At 41.5% G+C, this 18,509-nt stretch overlaps 4 protein-coding genes across 5 annotated transcripts; 2 read left to right on the plus strand and 2 right to left on the minus strand.

Moving 5' to 3' along the window:
• Positions 1 to 254: 254 nt before the first annotated feature.
• Positions 255 to 3,541, plus strand: ucp3 (uncoupling protein 3). Its single transcript, XM_062537325.1, has 7 exons — positions 255 to 360; positions 997 to 1,210; positions 1,477 to 1,684; positions 1,914 to 2,111; positions 2,255 to 2,356; positions 2,458 to 2,638; positions 2,787 to 3,541. Exons 2-7 carry the CDS (start codon positions 1,085 to 1,087, stop codon positions 2,893 to 2,895), a joined length of 924 nt encoding a protein of 307 aa, XP_062393309.1. The 5' UTR covers positions 255 to 360; positions 997 to 1,084; the 3' UTR covers positions 2,896 to 3,541.
• Positions 3,542 to 6,439: 2,898 nt separating this feature from the next.
• Positions 6,440 to 10,190, plus strand: LOC134080742 (mitochondrial uncoupling protein 2-like). Its single transcript, XM_062537328.1, has 8 exons — positions 6,440 to 6,574; positions 6,751 to 6,905; positions 7,547 to 7,755; positions 8,192 to 8,408; positions 8,693 to 8,890; positions 9,230 to 9,331; positions 9,412 to 9,592; positions 9,832 to 10,190. The coding sequence occupies exons 3-8, from the start codon at positions 7,630 to 7,632 to the stop codon at positions 9,947 to 9,949; spliced, it is 942 nt and encodes a 313-aa protein (XP_062393312.1). The 5' UTR covers positions 6,440 to 6,574; positions 6,751 to 6,905; positions 7,547 to 7,629; the 3' UTR covers positions 9,950 to 10,190.
• On the minus strand, positions 10,180 to 13,770 carry dnajb13 (DnaJ heat shock protein family (Hsp40) member B13). 2 transcript variants are annotated; one of them, XM_062537326.1, is made up of 9 exons: positions 13,642 to 13,770; positions 13,452 to 13,523; positions 13,245 to 13,348; positions 12,785 to 12,946; positions 12,507 to 12,664; positions 12,142 to 12,255; positions 11,892 to 12,005; positions 10,668 to 10,744; positions 10,180 to 10,463 (listed from the first exon to the last, which is right to left on the minus strand). In XM_062537326.1, the coding sequence occupies exons 2-9, from the start codon at positions 13,517 to 13,519 to the stop codon at positions 10,310 to 10,312; spliced, it is 951 nt and encodes a 316-aa protein (XP_062393310.1). In that variant the 5' UTR covers positions 13,520 to 13,523; positions 13,642 to 13,770; the 3' UTR covers positions 10,180 to 10,309. The 2 variants fall into 2 exon arrangements, with proteins under 2 accessions (XP_062393310.1, XP_062393311.1); XM_062537327.1 differs by having other exon boundaries at positions 13,632 to 13,650.
• Positions 13,771 to 14,620: 850 nt separating this feature from the next.
• mrpl48 (mitochondrial ribosomal protein L48) lies at positions 14,621 to 18,365 on the minus strand. Its single transcript, XM_062535765.1, has 9 exons — positions 18,329 to 18,365; positions 17,634 to 17,732; positions 17,386 to 17,438; positions 17,258 to 17,289; positions 16,928 to 17,016; positions 16,355 to 16,524; positions 16,058 to 16,160; positions 15,799 to 15,888; positions 14,621 to 14,799 (listed from the first exon to the last, which is right to left on the minus strand). The coding sequence occupies exons 2-9, from the start codon at positions 17,652 to 17,654 to the stop codon at positions 14,725 to 14,727; spliced, it is 633 nt and encodes a 210-aa protein (XP_062391749.1). The 5' UTR covers positions 17,655 to 17,732; positions 18,329 to 18,365; the 3' UTR covers positions 14,621 to 14,724.
• Between the last annotated feature and the right edge of the window lie 144 nt (positions 18,366 to 18,509).

An 18,509-nucleotide genomic window follows, 5' to 3' on the forward strand; every position in this document is an offset into this window, starting at 1 on the left:
TCTTGACTAATGAGTAAAAACACGCTGAAATGCACCCTCAGAAATGTCAGGTCACGTAGCGTTCCTAGCTAAAGGTACCAAACATCACCTGCTGCATGTGTCGATTTTTCTTCCTTGGCTGTGTCAGTAAACAGCTTGACAGACCTCGCGGTTAAACATAGAATCGGTTCGTGACTCACACACGCAACTTGACTGACGGCCAGCAGAGCACGGGCATATAAATTCAGAACTTGTTCAACAACATTCAAACACTTCTCGGAACGCTCTGGAACTACAAGGTCACAAGGAATATACTGCACAGGATTACTGCAGACGATACATACAAACGGATTATCAAGAAAATAGGCTAAGAATTTTCAGGTAAACGCGGAGATTTTCTATAATAAGCAAATTAGGCCTATATAAGTTTTTTGTTTATCATGGAGTGATTCTGAATGGTCATATAGACCCAAAAAAGACAACTGGCGTAGCCAGCGTAACTCACTGATGTATGCCTACGACTGATATATTTTTATACATATTTTTGTATTGCCTACACATTGGGAATTCTGTGTTGGAGATTAATCCCACACAATTCCATGCACAAAGCTTCAGCTGTAAAATTATTTGATGAAAAAGTTTACACTGCGCAAGTGTGGTAGCCTACTCCATCCAATTCAACAGGTGCGCAGATTTACACCTCACTCATCAGTCAGTGGCTGTAAAGAATTCAGTGCACATCATATTAGAGATAATAATAATAATAATAATAATAATGGTGATGATTAATCAAAAGTTGGAAAAAATGGAAATTGGACAGATTTCATACTTTAGATGTCTTAAGTCTCAAGTCTCTTCTTTTCCATTGATTTCCTTATTTACAGTCACACTGCAGTCATGGAGTCAGTGGACAAAGCATTTCACTGCATATACAGTACATTGTGAAATTGATTGCATGTACTTGTGAATTTATTTTTTAAAAATCATTCGATAACTGCTTTCCTCTGTTTACTCCAGTTCCGGAAGCAAAACTCAGAGGCATTGGCTTTGTGAGGAAGATCCCACTCTAATTCCATCCTAAGCAGCACCTGTGTGATAGACAACGATGGTTGGCCTGAAGCCCACTGACCTGGCTCCAACAGCCACGGTGAAGTTCTTCGGTGCCGGAACAGCAGCCTGCATCGCTGACCTAGTTACATTTCCTCTGGACACGGCTAAGGTCCGACTTCAGGTGAGTGGAATTCCCTGTTCTTCAGGTGATTCAGATGGAATTTCCTACTCTTTAAAAATGAGTATGAATTACCAAGTTAATACACTGATATCTACGCTGATAATCATCTGTTCGCTATGACACACTCCTTGTGTTTGAGAGACAATGGCAGGCCTACAAAGCACAAAGCACAAAGCTACAAGAATTGCTTTGAGTATACTGAGTGTACACAAAGGTCAAATACTGAGCATGCCTTCATTGGTGCCTGGCTATTCTGTGCATTTCAGATCCAGGGAGAGGCCATAGCGGCGGAGGGAGTTGTGGCGGTGAAGTACCGAGGCGTGTTCGGCACCATCACCACCATGGTGCGCACCGAGGGGGCCCGGAGCCTGTACAACGGCCTGGTGGCCGGCCTCCAGAGACAGATGAGCTTCGCCTCGGTCCGCATTGGCCTCTACGACTCCATGAAGCAGTTTTACACAAGGGGCTCAGATAGTAAGTGGCCAGAAGTACTTGGTATCGCTTTGCATTTGTGGTGAATGGCTGTAGCAACATGAAAAGATGACTATAGACTAGTCACAAAATAGCTTCAGTAACCACATTCATATTCTCTCCAATATTTATGACAAAAGTTGACTCGGGTTTGTGGATGCAATAGCTTTAAACTTTCTCTGTTCCACATAGCATTATTAACCTTCTTTTCCATGTTCCTGCCTCCTTCTAGATGCCAGTATTGTTGTCCGTTTGATGGCTGGCTGTACAACAGGTGCCATGGCCGTTGCGTTTGCCCAGCCCACCGATGTGGTTAAGGTCCGGTTTCAGGCACAGGCACGCCCGACAGACGGTGGCAAGAGATACAACGGCACCATCGATGCCTACAGAACCATCGCCCGTGAGGAAGGAGTGAGAGGACTTTGGAAAGGTGATTACCTCTATTTCACATTCAGAGACATGCATACCGTGACGGAAACACTAGTAAACAGTAATAACAAATAAAGGCATGGAAGGGCAATAGTCAAAGAATAATTTAAAAGGAATAAAGAATGTCCATTCTTTGCATTCCAGGCTGCCTGCCCAACATCACTCGCAATGCCATTGTGAACTGTGCTGAGCTGGTCACATATGACATCATCAAAGAGCTCATTCTCAAGTACGACCTCATGACAGGTAATTTTGCTTTCCCTGGTGACATTGAATTATAGATGTTTCTCACTGTTGGGTTGGTGCAGTAGATACTGGCACTAATACTACATGTGCTCTCCCCACAGATAATCTACCCTGCCACTTCACGGCCGCCTTTGGTGCTGGTTTCTGCACCACAATCGTAGCGTCACCTGTGGATGTGGTGAAGACCCGATTCATGAACTCTACACCTGGCCAGTACAGCAGCGCCATTAATTGTGCCCTTACAATGGTGACCAAAGAGGGACCCACAGCCTTCTACAAAGGGTGTGTAGACTGACCTTTCTGTCACTTGTATTTACAATAGGCCTGTGCCAGAAATAATGGTGTACACTTGACTTGTGTTTTTATGCTTTGATGAGTCATTCTTTGTTTGTGATACTGTTATTAAGGCTTTTCTTTTTTTGTCACTCAGATTTATGCCCTCTTTCTTACGACTGGGATCCTGGAATATTGTGATGTTTGTGTCCTATGAGCAAATCAAGCGAGCCATGATGAGAACTTCTTGGGAGTCCCCGATTTGACGCTCTGGGAGTTGGCAATTTGATGTTGTGTTTTGATTGCAATGCGCGATGCAATTGGCCGAATTCACTATGATCGAGCGGGAACGTCATTGACGACGTCCATATGGAGGAAAGGAGGTAGAAATGATGATGGTAGCCTACATGTCTGCCTGAGAGGACTGCAAAAGGGCATTTTCCAAACGGCACTAAAGATATCATATCATAACCACGGACTCAGCTTTTACGGCAGAGCATATGCCCTGATACCTGACACGGTGAAGCTCTGAACTATGTGGCCAAATCTGCAGTGGCTCCTTGTCAACTTAACGTATGAAAGATGACAAGTGTCGGGAAAGGTAACACAATTCCGATCAGGGAAGTTTGGGAAAAATGAAGTACAGTACAAGGGGATTTAACCACATAGGGTCACCACTAGACCTGATGCATATATAATGTGAAGAATGTGTTTACACAAACACGCTGCTGTGTGACAACATATATCTGTATACATGTAGCATTGAAATCAACTGTATGTTGCTTAAGTTGGGTCCATTATTTAGAGTTTACAGCTTGTAATATTTGTATAAAAATGTACAGCATATTTGCACAACTCTGTAGCAAGCAAGTTCCTGCTAAGCTTTCGTTTACTATTGTTTTTGTTTTTTTTAATCATTCACATGATGTAGATGGAAAGTTGAATAAAGATGATTTGTAATACAATGGTTAATCATTACAGTATTTAGAAACGTTGAGTTTACATTACCCTTACAAACAAACAGAATGATGAAATCATTTATTATTCAAAAGTAGGCTATAACTTTTCATTTTTCACCTAACCAGTTTCATACTGATGTTGTCTTTCCACTTGAAATTGGAGCCCTAAAGCCATATTTAGCTGTAATAAGGAGCTCCTTGGGTTGACTATGAATTGGAGGCCTACCAAGACCTATTTAGTAGCATAGGCTTGGCACTCTATAGTTCCCTTGCAAACATATTATACTGTATTCATCACTTCACCAGTTAAATGTAATCATATCTGCATTTTAGCATTGAAGCATTTTTAAAAGAATGAAGCATTTGAAAAAGAATGCTTGCTAGAGAGAGAGAGGCTACATTCCATTGCATATTCTGAAAAACAAGTCAGTGTACCATATTTAATGCACGCGGAAAATGTACTTTAGACCTACATTAGTCCAGGCTGGACACACCAAAATCAAACATGATTACCCTGGGCAAACAAACTGAATTGTACTTGCTGCTCATGCTGGATTACAGAGCTGGTTGAATAAATAAGTGCATTTTATAACTAGAAGCCCCTTCTTTCACTTGCTCAGGGCATATGCATATCATGCATATCAAGAATGAGTGACTCTTGCTTCTAGGCCCCTCACTGAAAGTAGACATGCAGTTAAGGGGGGAGGGGGACCTCTGCATAGAACAAGGGTTGTTACCAAACTTTTCAGCCTGTGAGCCCCAAAATAACGGAGGTGGCATACAAATATTGTGTGCAGCAGCGCTAATGCACTAAGGGGCAAAACCAATGTAACGTTTGATTGAACAGTGTAACTGCTTTGTTCTATATTGTGTTACTATTATAGCTAAAATACGCTATATTACACTGTTTTTGACATTTTTGTTTATTTCTGAAAATCAATCTGAATAAACACACTTATACTGAGCTGAAAACAAAATGTTCTGTGTCTGTGTCTGCTATACAACTTAACCATAAACACCTTTGAATGCTATTGGCTATTAGAGGGAAGTCTCTGCAAATGGCTGACATGTGGATTTAATTTGCGGATCTGAGACTCGAACATCACTGTGACTCAGCAGAACTACATTGCTTCATATACATTCCCCCTCTAAATGATTCCATACACCGCTCAGTCCGTGAAGACAGCAAACAGACCTTTGTGCAGATATGGTGTCAGTTTAAGGAAACGAAACGGACTGTTTGCAAAGAGTAAGTAAGGACAGGCAAAGGATTAGTCAGACATCTTTGTTATTAACGGCTAAATTATTTTTCAATTAACATTTCACTTTTTTTTCTTTTTTGATCAATGTAGAAACAGAAACTGCATAAATACCTTTTGAATTTTTGGCTAGCATATTTATTGACTCAATTGATTTAATTGAATGATTGCATTGCCACGGTCTGTTGAATATATGACTCTATTAAACAAAGGTGAAAATTTAACTTTTGGAGAGCCAGATGTTGGTAGAGCAGTGGGTGTGTGGCTAAGAGGAAGCTGACTGGCTGGGAGACGGGGAGTGGTGGGAGAGAGAGAGAGAGGGAGAGAGAGAGAGAGAGAGATGGAGTGGAGAGGGAGAAAGAGATGGGTAGAGAGAGTGGTGGGAGAGGGTGACAGAGGAGAGAGAGAGAGAGATGAAGTGGTGGGAGGAGGATCAGTGTTTTTTGACTGAGGAGCCCTATTATATCAATTATATCAAGTGAAGAACTAGTAGTGACTTCATGCAGAGGCTTGGGCTTCAGGGCCCTTGGACCCCTAGGCCTGGTAGGCCCGTTCACCCACCCCTGCCTGCAAACCCATAGCTCAGTGCGCCGCTACCACCACGCACATCATGCACTGTGGCATCGGGGGCACCAGCATTTAGCCAATAAGTATTTCAAATTGCTTTTCATTCTTCCAAACGTCCACAGTGTCAAAATGCATCAACAGCATGTTACTTGCAATGATGACGGGTCCTCTCGATCTCTATGCAGCAGATCTCATGTCATCGTTATACTACTCCATTTAATTGGGAACGCATCTTGAGCATGCAGGAGAGAGTGGCAGTTCCCATTGGTTTGTCATAGTGGACAATTAGTATAACCTTTTTGATTTAAGAAACATTGTTTAAAGGAAACCATGAAGGCAACAAAGACAAGGCTAGAGGAGATGTCGGATTTATCCGACATCCCACCACTGACCATTTATAAACTGCAAGCATCTCCGATTCTACCACAGGACGATCGGCCTACTTCTTTCTCCAAGTTCAAAGACAATCATTGCCTCAGTGCATCGTCAGGTGACACATAGGCTAGTTTCAGATAGGCCTACCACAGACATGTCAAAACTAATGACAAAGCTACAGTAAATAGCCTACAGTAGGCCTAAGATACAAAAATATAGAAGGGCCACCAATTATATGCGTACCTGTACTGGAAATGTTATGCTGGAATTTAGTCGAGATACACCTAGCTAACCACAAAGTAGTTCTGTTTAGGGCAACCAACTGACTAATAGCGGCACTGCCATAACTCCTGCATCATAGGCCTACTGATTATGTTCATGTCAACACCAGGGACTGCTTCTGCCTCATGCATGCCATAACACCTCCCAATAACCAATTCTGAAGAGTAGGCTATCATAATAGGATGTAGGCCTAATTGTTTCTGTATGCAATAGTTTTACAAAAGAGAGTCCAGAATAGCTTGGGACACTCTAATAAACTTTACAGTTGAGGCATGACCACAAGGCGCATCCAGTCCCACTCAGCATTTCTTGTCGGCTAGCGCAGCTGCTTTCAAGTGACGTCACGCTTTTGTCAGGCTATAAATACACAGACGCTTCCTCAGTTTTGGCTGCGTTCGACCGTGCTGCATCAGCTGAGAGTAGTTGGTTTCTTTAAGAGAGGCAAAACAAACTTGCTTTTTAAAGTATAGTTTCCCCCTGACCGTTTCTTTACACCTTTAACGGTAAGTTTGTTCTTCTTCTTTTATCTGTCGACGGTAGCGTTGAAATATCCGATAGGACTCAAAGTTTCCCAGAGAGAAGGATGTTTGTGTCTGTTGTTCGACATCAAAATGTGTTGTTTTACATCGATTGTCATTTTCCAAGTAGCCTGCTAACCAGTTTTCATGTTTTTTCTCAGACTCCTGGAGTATGCTTTTGTATTGTCTTGTGTTGGAAAGATTTTCTATGGAAGATCAAGGCAACGTGATTATAGTTGAAAGTAATTTCAACCAGCGGGATACGTTCAGAGAATCCTGATTTTTGGCTTTTCCATCTTGGGTAACTTGAGTGGAGGTAAGAGTTGTTGTTTTTCAGAACTAAACTCCCAGAAAACTGATAAAAACGGCACAAACATCTAATTTGTCATTGGTATTGTAGTTTTCTCTGAAAACATAAAAATAGGATGTATATGCATTTAATTTATCATGACTAATCATTCGTGGGGTGAGGCAGGTCAGGCTATTGTTCTCTGGAGCTTTTCAGTCATTTGTTGCCAATCTGATTCAGCATCGCGGAACTGACTGGTACAGCGCTTCCTTTGTAAAGCCACATCAGTACAGTACGCTGAACATTAGCATAGCAACCAAATAGATCGACCAATGAGGGAGCGAGTTTACTTCCGTGAGTATAGGGTGAGGTTCCCAAACTAAACATGTTTGCGTGCAGGCCACACGTGCGGACGCCCCTCACCCCTCCTCTTGTACTTTTGTCATGGGACATGGTGTTCCCATGTAGTTATTTCTCTTCCTGTTTTCTTGACTAGTTTGTAAAGTTCAGTTAACAGTCACAGGTGGCCTGTATTGGCCTAATGGGGGAGGGGAAGATATTTTTCAAAATAAATGGGGAAAATGAGTTTAAAATTATTTTATGTAGGCCCATATAAAGTTGAATACAACTTAAAAATCTTAATAAATATTTCTTAATGTCTTCTCTAGACTTGAGTTCACCTATCTTGTGTTCACATCATCCACACATCCAAGCATCGCATTTAAAGCCCCCATTGGCCTGAAGCAGAAAAATGGTTGGTTTTCGCCCTGCTGACGTGCCACCTACCGCTGCTGTGAAATTTGTTGGAGCTGGGACAGCAGCTTGCATAGCTGACCTGTTCACTTTCCCACTGGACACGGCCAAAGTTCGGCTCCAGGTGAGTTTGCTCATGACTCAGGCCATAATTCTTTTGTTCTGCTGTTTGTCCTAAAAAAAAACACTGTAGGCTATGGTTTGCACCTGCTACTCCCTAGTGGCGACCTAAGGTACTACAATGTCATATGGAAACCATTTTCACTTGCCCACAAACTGCTACTTCCTAAAAATACTCCTTCTAGAACATTTACAGGCACATGCTGACCGACACTTTCTCTTATTTCTCCCAACTCTTGCCTTTTTCCCCCCTCCATTTCCTCACGCTTGTAGCCTAAGCAGACCCATGGGACGATGGTTAAGCCCTTGGATTCCACAGGGCCCTTGGACCATTGCTTGCTGCGCGGACCCTTTTGCCTGGAGTCGGGCACCTCCCTCCCCAGCCCCTGACCCATGCCAGTATCTGTAAAGCCTTTCCAAACCCATTTTGTTCTGTGCAGATCCAGGGAGAAGCCAAAGGCCACAGCAATGCTGGGCAGGCCAAGGGACTGCAGTACCGAGGCGTGTTCGGCACCATCACCACCATGGTGCGCACGGAGGGGGCCCGGAGCCTGTACAGCGGGCTGGTGGCCGGCCTCCAGAGGCAGATGAGCTTTGCCTCGGTCCGCATTGGCCTCTACGACTCGGTCAAGCAGTTTTACACCAAGGGCTCAGAGCGTGAGTTTGTGTGGGGTGCATGTTAAAATCGTAATTTGTACTAACAGCTCATAATTTGCAATGGGATTCCTCATTGGCGTTGAGACCCAATCCATAATCTCTGTAGGCCTACGTTTGGAGGGGTACATTTAAAATTGGTTACTTGACCTGTTGGTCAGATTAAAACATGTTTTTAACATTTCAGTTAATTCAATTCAATGAAGACTTATGGTCTTAATACTTCTGGGACTTATGAATTATGTTAACTGAATGTTAATTTACTGTTCTACCTCTTTAAACCGTAGACGTTGGGATCGGTAGCCGCCTTCTGGCTGGCTGCACAACTGGTGCCATGGCCGTTGCTGTGGCGCAGCCGACTGACGTGGTCAAGGTGCGCTTTCAGGCACAGGGCAGCTGTGGGGGCACCGCCAAGCGATACCACGGTACCATGGACGCCTACAGGACCATCGCCAGAGAAGAGGGCATCCGAGGGCTGTGGAGAGGTGAGGGAGGGTGTAAAGAGACTGCACTTGATCTGGTCTAGTCTAAACCTTGCATGCATTCAGGCCGTGTTTGGTCCTGCAATGGCAGCTGCATTACAGTAATTTCCTGTGTATTATTAGCCACATGACCGTGCAACTAAAAGAAACAAATTATTAACTGCCTCCATGTAGCAACCTCAAAGCTGAAGAAAGTTTGCAAAATGAATGTGTAAGCCACAGCTAATTACAGTACAGATGTGTGCATGACCTGCATGCACATCAAATGTGCTTGCATTGCAAATTTATCTGCTTCATTTTAATGAAAACTTCCTGTGTGGCTGTGCCACGTTTCTTTGGCAGGGATGGGCCCGAACATCGCTCGCAACGCCATAGTGAACTGCACCGAGCTGGTCACTTATGACCTCATTAAGGATGCACTACTCAGATCAACCCCCATGACCGGTAATTGCTCTTCTGCTTCACGAGTTTCACTTCTCCATAGCAAATATTCAGTATTTACAGTTGGGACACTTGTGTTGCAGACGATCTACCGTGCCACTTTACATCGGCCTTTGGTGCAGGCTTCTGCACTACGGTGATCGCCTCGCCAGTCGATGTTGTGAAGACAAGATACATGAACTCCTCCCACGGCCAGTACAGCGGTGCTGTGAACTGTGCCCTCTCCATGCTGCTCAAAGAGGGGCCCATGGCTTTCTACAAAGGGTAGGTGACAACATGGCTTCCATAATGCCTGGATTTGTGCTTCAGTTCCTTCTTGCACACTTAACATTCAGTACAAAAATGTGGGTTTCCGAGCACAAAGCTGCATTAGTGAGTTTAACTGTAAATGCCTTCTCAAAGGGTTTGGGGGAGATCAAGATAAAGCGTCTTGATGTCTACCTCCCACTGTCACTGGAGATTTTTTTTCTTATGCTAGTTGTGTCCTGTTCTGATTTCTCCAGGTTCATGCCCTCTTTCCTGAGGCTGGGCTCGTGGAACGTGGTGATGTTCGTGACGTACGAGCAGCTTAAGCGTGCCATGATGATGGCCCGCAACAACAACCGGGCCTCTCCACTCTAGATGGGATTCTGTGCGCATGTGCCCTGAAGTTCCTCATGCGTCAATCTTGCTTATCTACCTCTCTTTGATATTAGTCTAGTTCCAAAAGCCCCCCAACCCTTGTTTAGATCTATGCTTGCAGTCAGTTTTTCAAACTAGTTTCATTCAAGGTACCCCTGAAGATGGAAAGCTGGTCTTATTTCCTCTTGTCTTTACAAAGCTTAAGTGTTTTTAATTCAAATAAAGTACTGTTTTTACTTTATTTTAAAGTACTGGATTTTATTTTAGTGTAAAAATGTATTGAATAGAGGTTAAGGTGGAAGAAGGAATGGCTTAAGCCTTGTTTTTAGTGCATTCTGAATAGGCTCTTGATTTGAAGCGTCAGGTACGAAACGCCTGTTTAATGAGCTGTTTCTTCTCTGGGGAGAGCTTCTGAGGGAAGTAGAGGACAAACTTGATGATGAGGTTTCCTTTCTTGTTCGTGCAGCTGGCTAGTGGCATCCCCTCACCCGGGACCTCCTTACTGTAAGTGGGACTAAGGACAGACACGCTTCATTAGCATCCTTTTGACATCAGTGAGCACAGACAAAATCTTTTTCTCCTGAGTATGAGAGTGAGGGGTATAACTTGGCAGGGGAATTGTTTCACAATAACTAAGACACGCTCACTCCTGCCATAATTTTGACATTTAACAATGAGGTGTATCTAATCGTACAGAAAAATGACCACAATACTTAACTGCACAATATCATTGATTGGAATACTGAGGAGCCTGCTGTCTAGTGTCTCCACATCCACAGAGAAACCTGTCAGAGCCTGAGATTGGGGGAGGATGTGTTGGTAGAGTTATAAAATAAATCGACGTTACATCTTTAGGATAATCTGATGGCACAGGTTTTTTTTTAATGCAACACTAAAGCACTTTTCCGCTGTCACACGCACACTATTTGTTTAGCCATCAAATAACCATGTCCACAGACAATGTAGAGTACTGTATGTTGCATAATTTTATGAAAGTATGATGTGTTGCATCATCAAACCAAGTCAAATTTGTAGTTTCTTATGTCTCATTTCATCAAACTACCCGATATGGTGAAGTTACATAGTGCGGCCGGTTATAGCCGATAGAGGGCCGCAAAGTGAATGCAGAAGTGCTGTTCACCCTGTTATGAGTTGATGAACCCCTAAAATTATTTTAGAAACATTATTTTAAGGTACAAAAAACTCTTAGTGTTGCTTTAAACATAACCACTATTATATGCAGGTTTATTTACACATAGCACATATTGTATGTTCAGTATGTAGTAACTGTGCCAAGTAGTAGCTGAATGCACTTTTTAATCAAAACACTGTAGGTGACTAACAAGTAGGCATGGTCTATCCTGTGAAAGGTAGAAACTGTTTTTGTGATAAACTTTCAACTGACATTTGCAGACCCACATCACTTTAACAGACCTACACTTACAACAACAGCTGCTTACAAACCCTGTGGGTTAGTTGGTGAAAAAGGCTTATTACCACAATGGAAGTTCTGTTAGCTATTTATAAACCTACATCTTGCACTTTAAGAATCTTAAGTGATTTTAGTCCTGTGTGATTACTGAAGCAAAGGACAATCATTGACTTATTATTGGATTTCCTGAATTAAACAAATGATGAAATAAAGCACTACTCTACTAGATCTCTTTCCAACTGTCTGCTTACAACTGCAAGGTGTACCTTATCCATTGATTAGCAACACCCATTTAGTTCTGCACATCAAGAGGCATAATAATTACCACAGATTCCAGTCTACAAGCAGTGGAGCTAAAAATGTTCAGGCCAGCAATATCACCACTAACAACTCTACACCTATTTAATGGCAGTGCTTGAGAAGGGTTTCTTAGCTCAATGTGAACATTCCCAGTAAACATACTGAGAGATTGGACTGCTATCCATATCGAAGTCTGCTGCAATGTCTTACCTTCTCCAGAGATATATGACCGGTGTAAATCAAGTCATCATTCTGACGGGCAAACCGAGGATGGCTTTTCTGACGCACAATAAACACAATATCTGCTGGGATATTATTAGGGCCCTGCAAAACAACAAAAATAACCCTACAAAATTATCAACAATAATAAGAAGAGTAAATACATGGAGAATTCCACTGAATGCCACTTCACTTGATCTTTGTGTGGGAATGTGATTCTGATCCCAGAATTCCACCTCACCTGATCTCCTTCATTTGGGAATGTTATTCTGGTCCCTTCGTTCCATCCTGGTTTGACATTGATTGTCAGAATCTTGTCTTTGATGCTGGATGTGTGTCCATCTTCATTCATAACCTGCCAAACAAAGAACATCAATCAATCGATAGAACATGTTAAAACAATGAAGGACGGTTTGAGAGGAAATGTAAAAGACATTTCAACGGTACGGTACAAGCTCAAGTATGAAGAACATTATAGAAAATGATGTTGCAATCTCACGCCAGAGGCAATGTGCTACATTGATACACAGGCCTAACACTGAATAAAAAAATATCCATCCCTTGACCATGTAGGGCTGAGGATGATGGGAAAGCCTTTTGACTTACCCTGCGAGAAATTTTTATCTTTTTGGTGCATCCATAAAAGAGGTCCTCTAAAGCCAAGTGGAGATCTCGCTCGATGGGTGGGTCTTGCTTTTTTACTCCTCTTCCTCGCAGTCCACCAAATGCAATGTTAACCTCATGTCCCTCTCTTGAGTGGAAATCTAGAGGATGCAATTCCATTAAGACATGTTGCCAATCAAATCCAAAAAACAAGACTGAAATAAGTTGTTAGACCTGGTTAAAATACTATACAAGTTGGTTCAATTTGGTCAGTAACCTACCAGCAAAAGGATTGTCTCCCCCAAAGAACTGTCTGAATATTTTATCTGGATTTTCATGATAGGTGTATCCTGCTGTCCAAGCTCCATTTTCTCCTGCCTCCTCTGGAATGCCTCCTTTCAAACCCTCCTCTCCAAACTTATCATATGTGGCCTTTTTCTGAGCTGTTAGGACAAATGTAAAACACTAAATGACAAAATGTAAAAAACGTAACCCTCCAGTAGATATAGCCTAGTCAAATAATGATGGCTTCATCAGGATTAGTGACAAAACTCTGATCATGATTGAAAAAAAAAGAAAGAAAGAAACTGATTGCTGTAGCAGCTATTCCCTTATTAATGTAGCCTAAGCCCACACCTACATAGTGGCCTTTACCCTTAAGTGTCCACGGTATTGAGACAGCTAGAAGAAGCTGACCCTTCGTTGAACAAAACGTTGAAGAAGGAGGATGGAAAAACTTACGATCACTCAAAACATCATAGGCCTCGGCAAGCAGATTGAACCTTTCGTAAGCGCCTGGCTGGTCATTCGTTTGGGGGTGATATTTCAAAGCAAGACGTCGATACCTGGACAAAACAGCCAGCGGTTAAACCATATACTAAGGGTTGGCAAAGATCGATAGAGGAAGACTTAGTGAGGAAAATATAGTAGGCCTAACGTTACTCTTACGCTTTTTTGATTTCAGCATCTGTTGCATTTCTGTTGATTTCCAAGGCGGCATAGTAATCCCGACCCATAACTCTGTCCCAAAAACAATGCGCTCACTCATTCAAAGAGCTGTCGGCTAATGAGTCACACAACTTACACCAATTTAAACGGTAAAACTAGAAATCTTTTGTGTGGCCATACCACTGTTTACCTTCACTTTATATGATCCGTCATCCGTCCGAGTCCGACTTCATTTGTTGGGGTCTGCGTTTGGTTACTATGGATACGTAGCTTCAACTAACTGCTGAAAGGATTCGTAGAAGTTCCGCAAAATAATTTTCACTTTTCAAGGATTCAAGAGGTAGTGATTAGTACACTCATTAATATCTGGGGGTTTAAGCATTTTGGCAATCCAGTCTAGGACATTATCTACAAGAATATCAGAAATATTTTAAGATTTAATTATACCAATGCAATGCAGCAGGGGGCGCAGTTTGATCATGATGACAACACAAGGCCTACTGAGTGAGTCTGACCGACTACTAGCAGCTAGATCCCTCACATGCATGACTGCAGAGCTGTGTAATCAATCAATCAATCAATCAATCAATCAGTCAATCATATCAATCAATCAATCAATCAATCAATCAATACAAACGCACAGGTAGGGCAACTAACCACAGGTTTTCTTGTAAATCTGCTTTTTCTTTATGCAGGCATCTTGTTATGGTTATGGGATGCAGATACTTTTGTCCAAAGCGACATAAATAAAAACAATACAATATTTACATTTAACAGTGAACAATTTAAAAAGTTGGGAACGTTAGGGAGAATAGCAATAATAAACAACAATGTCAATTCAATCAACGGCCTAATGAAAATAGACAATACTACAAACCACAATAAGGAGCAGTTAATAAACTAAGTGCATGTTAAACAGATATGCCTTAGACCCTTCTTGAAAGACTAAAATTGGACCTATTACCTGTCCATTCAATGCATCTTTGCAGTGGCCTATTCTGAACCATTTCGTTTATACTGTAGGTCCATCCAAATCAATGAAATGAAGGAAAAGTCCTACAAAATAAATTAAATAACATATCCTTTCCCATATGAAAATACAAGCTTACTTTGGCCATGTAAACTCTGTAATAAATAATGATGCATGAAACAATGAATGAAAACACATGTTTGGTTTTAAATAAAAATGTATTTAATTGTCAGCTGGAACACACCAACATATAAACATTTTGTATGTAAGTTTGACAAAAAAAGGTAAGATACAAGCAGTTGTCTAATTAATTTGTGCAATCAGTCCCTCAAGTGCTGGTCGAGCTTTGAAGCGTGCAAGGAAGTCTGCGTCAGTGTGCTGTATTGAGAAAAGAAAAGGGAGAGACAGAGAGATGCATGAGATATGAAGTTTCAGATGCAGGTCAACAAACTGTCTCACTTTTGCAATGACATCTGTTCATGTATTAGTGTTGGGCAGTGGTAGTGTAGGGGCTAAGGAACTGCGCTAGCATGGAGCAGCCTGAAAATCTTGGGGTTCAATTTCTTGTACGAGGGAGCTCACGGACATGCCCCAGCCCAGAGTTGCCTGGCTCTGCCTGGCTGCATTGTTTTACTTTTTTTCTCATATCGACAGTACTTGGTGACCTTGAGAAACAGAGATCTGTGTGAAACTGGCCGGATTTCTCCTTTTTCTGAGGAGAATGTTTTGCAATGATTTGCATTGAGGTCAATGAGCATCAAACAGGCTAATAGGCCTACTGGAAAAAGCACCATGCCAATCTCTAGCTATGGTGAAGGGTATGTGATGATGTGGGGCTATTTTAATTCCAAAGCATAATATCCTGGATCCATGAAATAGCTGGCCTTTAAAAATAAAAATCTGCCTGCCCCTATGTTAACCCTATGTGTTAAATTCCCATAGGGTTACATAAGGGGTCAAATACTTCCTTCCCTTAGCATTTAAGGAACACATTTATGTATTTACGATACATTCTTCAATCACAAAGAAAATTGGTGTTATTGGTTTTATTTTTTACATTTCTTTTAATTAAGGCATTAAGATCAATTGTCAAATGATGGTTTTATATTCCTGTTTTAGCATGGTATCAAATACATATGCTCCTCACTGTAATTTAATAAAACAATTTAAAACGATTTGGTTTTCACCACTGCCCCACTGACCAGACGAGTAAATAATTCCAGGCAATCAGAACGTTACCTCATGAGCACGCAAGGAAAGGGAGCAATTTTATTAGCTGCTGAGCTCAAAAGAAACAACTTTTTGTCAGAATTGTGGACTGCTTCTTTTAAAGCTTTTGGACAGGTATGTGTTATGACAGAGGGTGGCTGATCTTACCTCCTTCACAGAAAGCTGGACTCCCTCGGGTTGGTTTCTCAAGAGCACTTCCAGGAAAATGGGACAAAACGTTGCATTCAACTCACTTATCTACAAACAAAACACAAATATTTAAAATGTGTGTCAGCACAACAGGGAATACAAGTTTAGTTCATATCAGTGACCGCAAACAACAATGTTTATGAGGATTTTGAGCTTTTGTTTTTTGTAAAACTGGTGCAAACAGGAAGAGGAGATGATGAGAGAGGAAGCAGGTCACCTGGACAACTCTTTCGTGTGTCTTCAGGATGGCATCCACATACATCTTGGTGCCTTGCTCTGGCATGACCATCATCTCTGTAGACTTAGTTGGTAAAGCAAAGCTTTCAAAAGAAAAGATCAAATATTGTGATGATTATTGACAATTGTACGGCTATGCATCAGCCCAGAGTAAAACTACTTGACAATCAATTGGACTAAATATAGCAAAAACCAGCCATGACATTAGTTTTAATGACACTAATGCCAATCAAAAGGTACCTACAGAAGTCCTAGAGAGGTGGAGGAGAGGTGTTACCTTTCATCTACTTTGACATTGAACCGGTTGCATAGATTATGGATGTATTGGGAATAGTGTTCCACCAGAGTCATGTCATATCCGGACACTGACACATTAAGCACACCGTAGGCTGTGCTGGTTGCTGCTTTAATCTGTTTCAATTGAAGTTTCTCCTTTTTCTTCTTAGGCTATCAAGAGTCAGCAAAAATACAAATGGAAAAAAAATGAAAGCAAGACTTTAGACTGGTCCAACATTCCATACTATGAAGGCATCCAACTACAGACAGTTTTAAACAAATAAGTATTTTTTGTTCAAATGTTTGCCAGAACAGACTATACTGAACATACGGACTGAATAAAAATAAAATGCAATGCAAATGCTAAAACAATGTGCCCATTAAACATTCACTTAGGCTACATGTTATGGCAGCTATTGGTTTCTTTTGAGAAACTAGGAATGCCCCAGGTTAAACTCCAGAGTTGAATGACATCAAATGGTTGTCCCAATCCCCAACGATCAGTAATGAATTACATATACCATTTCACATGTCATGTTAGATTGAGACAAAGAGGATGAAAACAGGTGCTTACCGCTTCTTTAGGGAGGAGGTACTTGTATCTCCCTATACCATGAGTTGGCATGGATCTATAATTTCTCTCACTGGTCACAGAACAGCCCCCTGAAGTAACACATGAAACCTATTATCTCTCTACTATGTGCAGGAATGTCTGTCTGTCTGTCTGTTCTTGAATTATGATTACAGGATGTTTATTACAACCCTTCTCGAATTCTTAGTTGAACTCTCATTGTTATCGGAATGGGTATGGTTTTAAGGGCTCTGCAAGAGCATAATCCTGCATGCAGTTTCATAAGGTGAGCCACTTCAACATGGATTCATGATGCGTTTCATAATGTCTTACCAAAGAGCGTCTTTAACATGAAATCCGAGGACCTTAAGGTAATGAAAAAGGACAAACTGAGTTAACGTTATGTTAAAGTGATGTCCTGCATGATGACCGCGTCCACTAAATCAAGTTAAAAGCATTACCTGAATAATGACAATGCATGGTCCAGACTCCCAGTGTGTCGTATTCGTGAAACCTGCAATAGTGCACACATTTCGTTTTACAAATGTCATGACCAAACGTCATTTCTCCGTCAAACTAGCAGATCGTAAATTCACGTTTTTTACTGAGCCACAGCACGTGTGACCTCTTTTTCATTTTAACAATACCTAACATTTCTTTTGCTTAAACACAAGATGACATAGTATTGATGTGCATTTGAAGACTTTACCTTTCTTAAAATTGGGTTCATTCTCACGAGTAAAACGCCAAATTCATTCAACAGTGCATATGTTTATACACAGGTTTGCTCCATCGATTGCCCTTTGCCACTGCCAGCATAGACCTAAAAGAAATGGACAAACAGACTCCGTTGTTCTCAATGGAAGGGGGCTGAAACAAAATTTCCGTCGTACTGCGCAGACTCGTACTCAGTTCGTGACGTTAGCCTGCTGTAACTCGTCTGATAGATCGAAAACCTCTGAAATTGTTAACGTTCGTTTTTTAATATTAGTATTATGTGTACTTGCCTCTAGGTAATGCTTTACCATATCAAACAGTAGGTTACCGTAGGCTACACGCATTTTCACTGATCTTGCGAATGACTCTCCGTCATGGTTTTCGTGCAGGCTCACTCAGCTTCTTATCCAAACATTACGGGCGAACGTTAGCTTCCCTACAACAGACATGCTAAAATACTTCTTTACGGGAAATCAACGTAATATACGGGGAAGAAATGAATTAATTTTGCCTTCGATACCCTATATAGAATACACAGAAGCTATAAGGGAGACAAAGGGCACATGTTACATGAAGTTATGGGATCGCAAAAAAATCTGAAATCTATGGCCGTCCAAGGGAGTTAGCAGAGTGTTGATCACCAGCTCATTTCGTGTTTCTACTTCCGGGAATATGCCTGCCCCCTTGACTGCCAGTGTAACTTCGTTCGTCTATTTTAGTGGCTCGCGGAAACAATAATTCACAATGGTTCCGAGGTTGATTTTTTCGTTCCGCTCGATCTGATATCAGTGTACCATCGTGATAATGTGTATCTTTGTATACAATCGAAATATAATATCTCGATCTGAATAAGATTAATGTTGAATTT

Source organism: Sardina pilchardus, chromosome 5 (genome assembly GCF_963854185.1).
Source record: "Sardina pilchardus chromosome 5, fSarPil1.1, whole genome shotgun sequence".
Lineage (NCBI taxonomy): Eukaryota > Metazoa > Chordata > Actinopteri > Clupeiformes > Clupeidae > Sardina > Sardina pilchardus.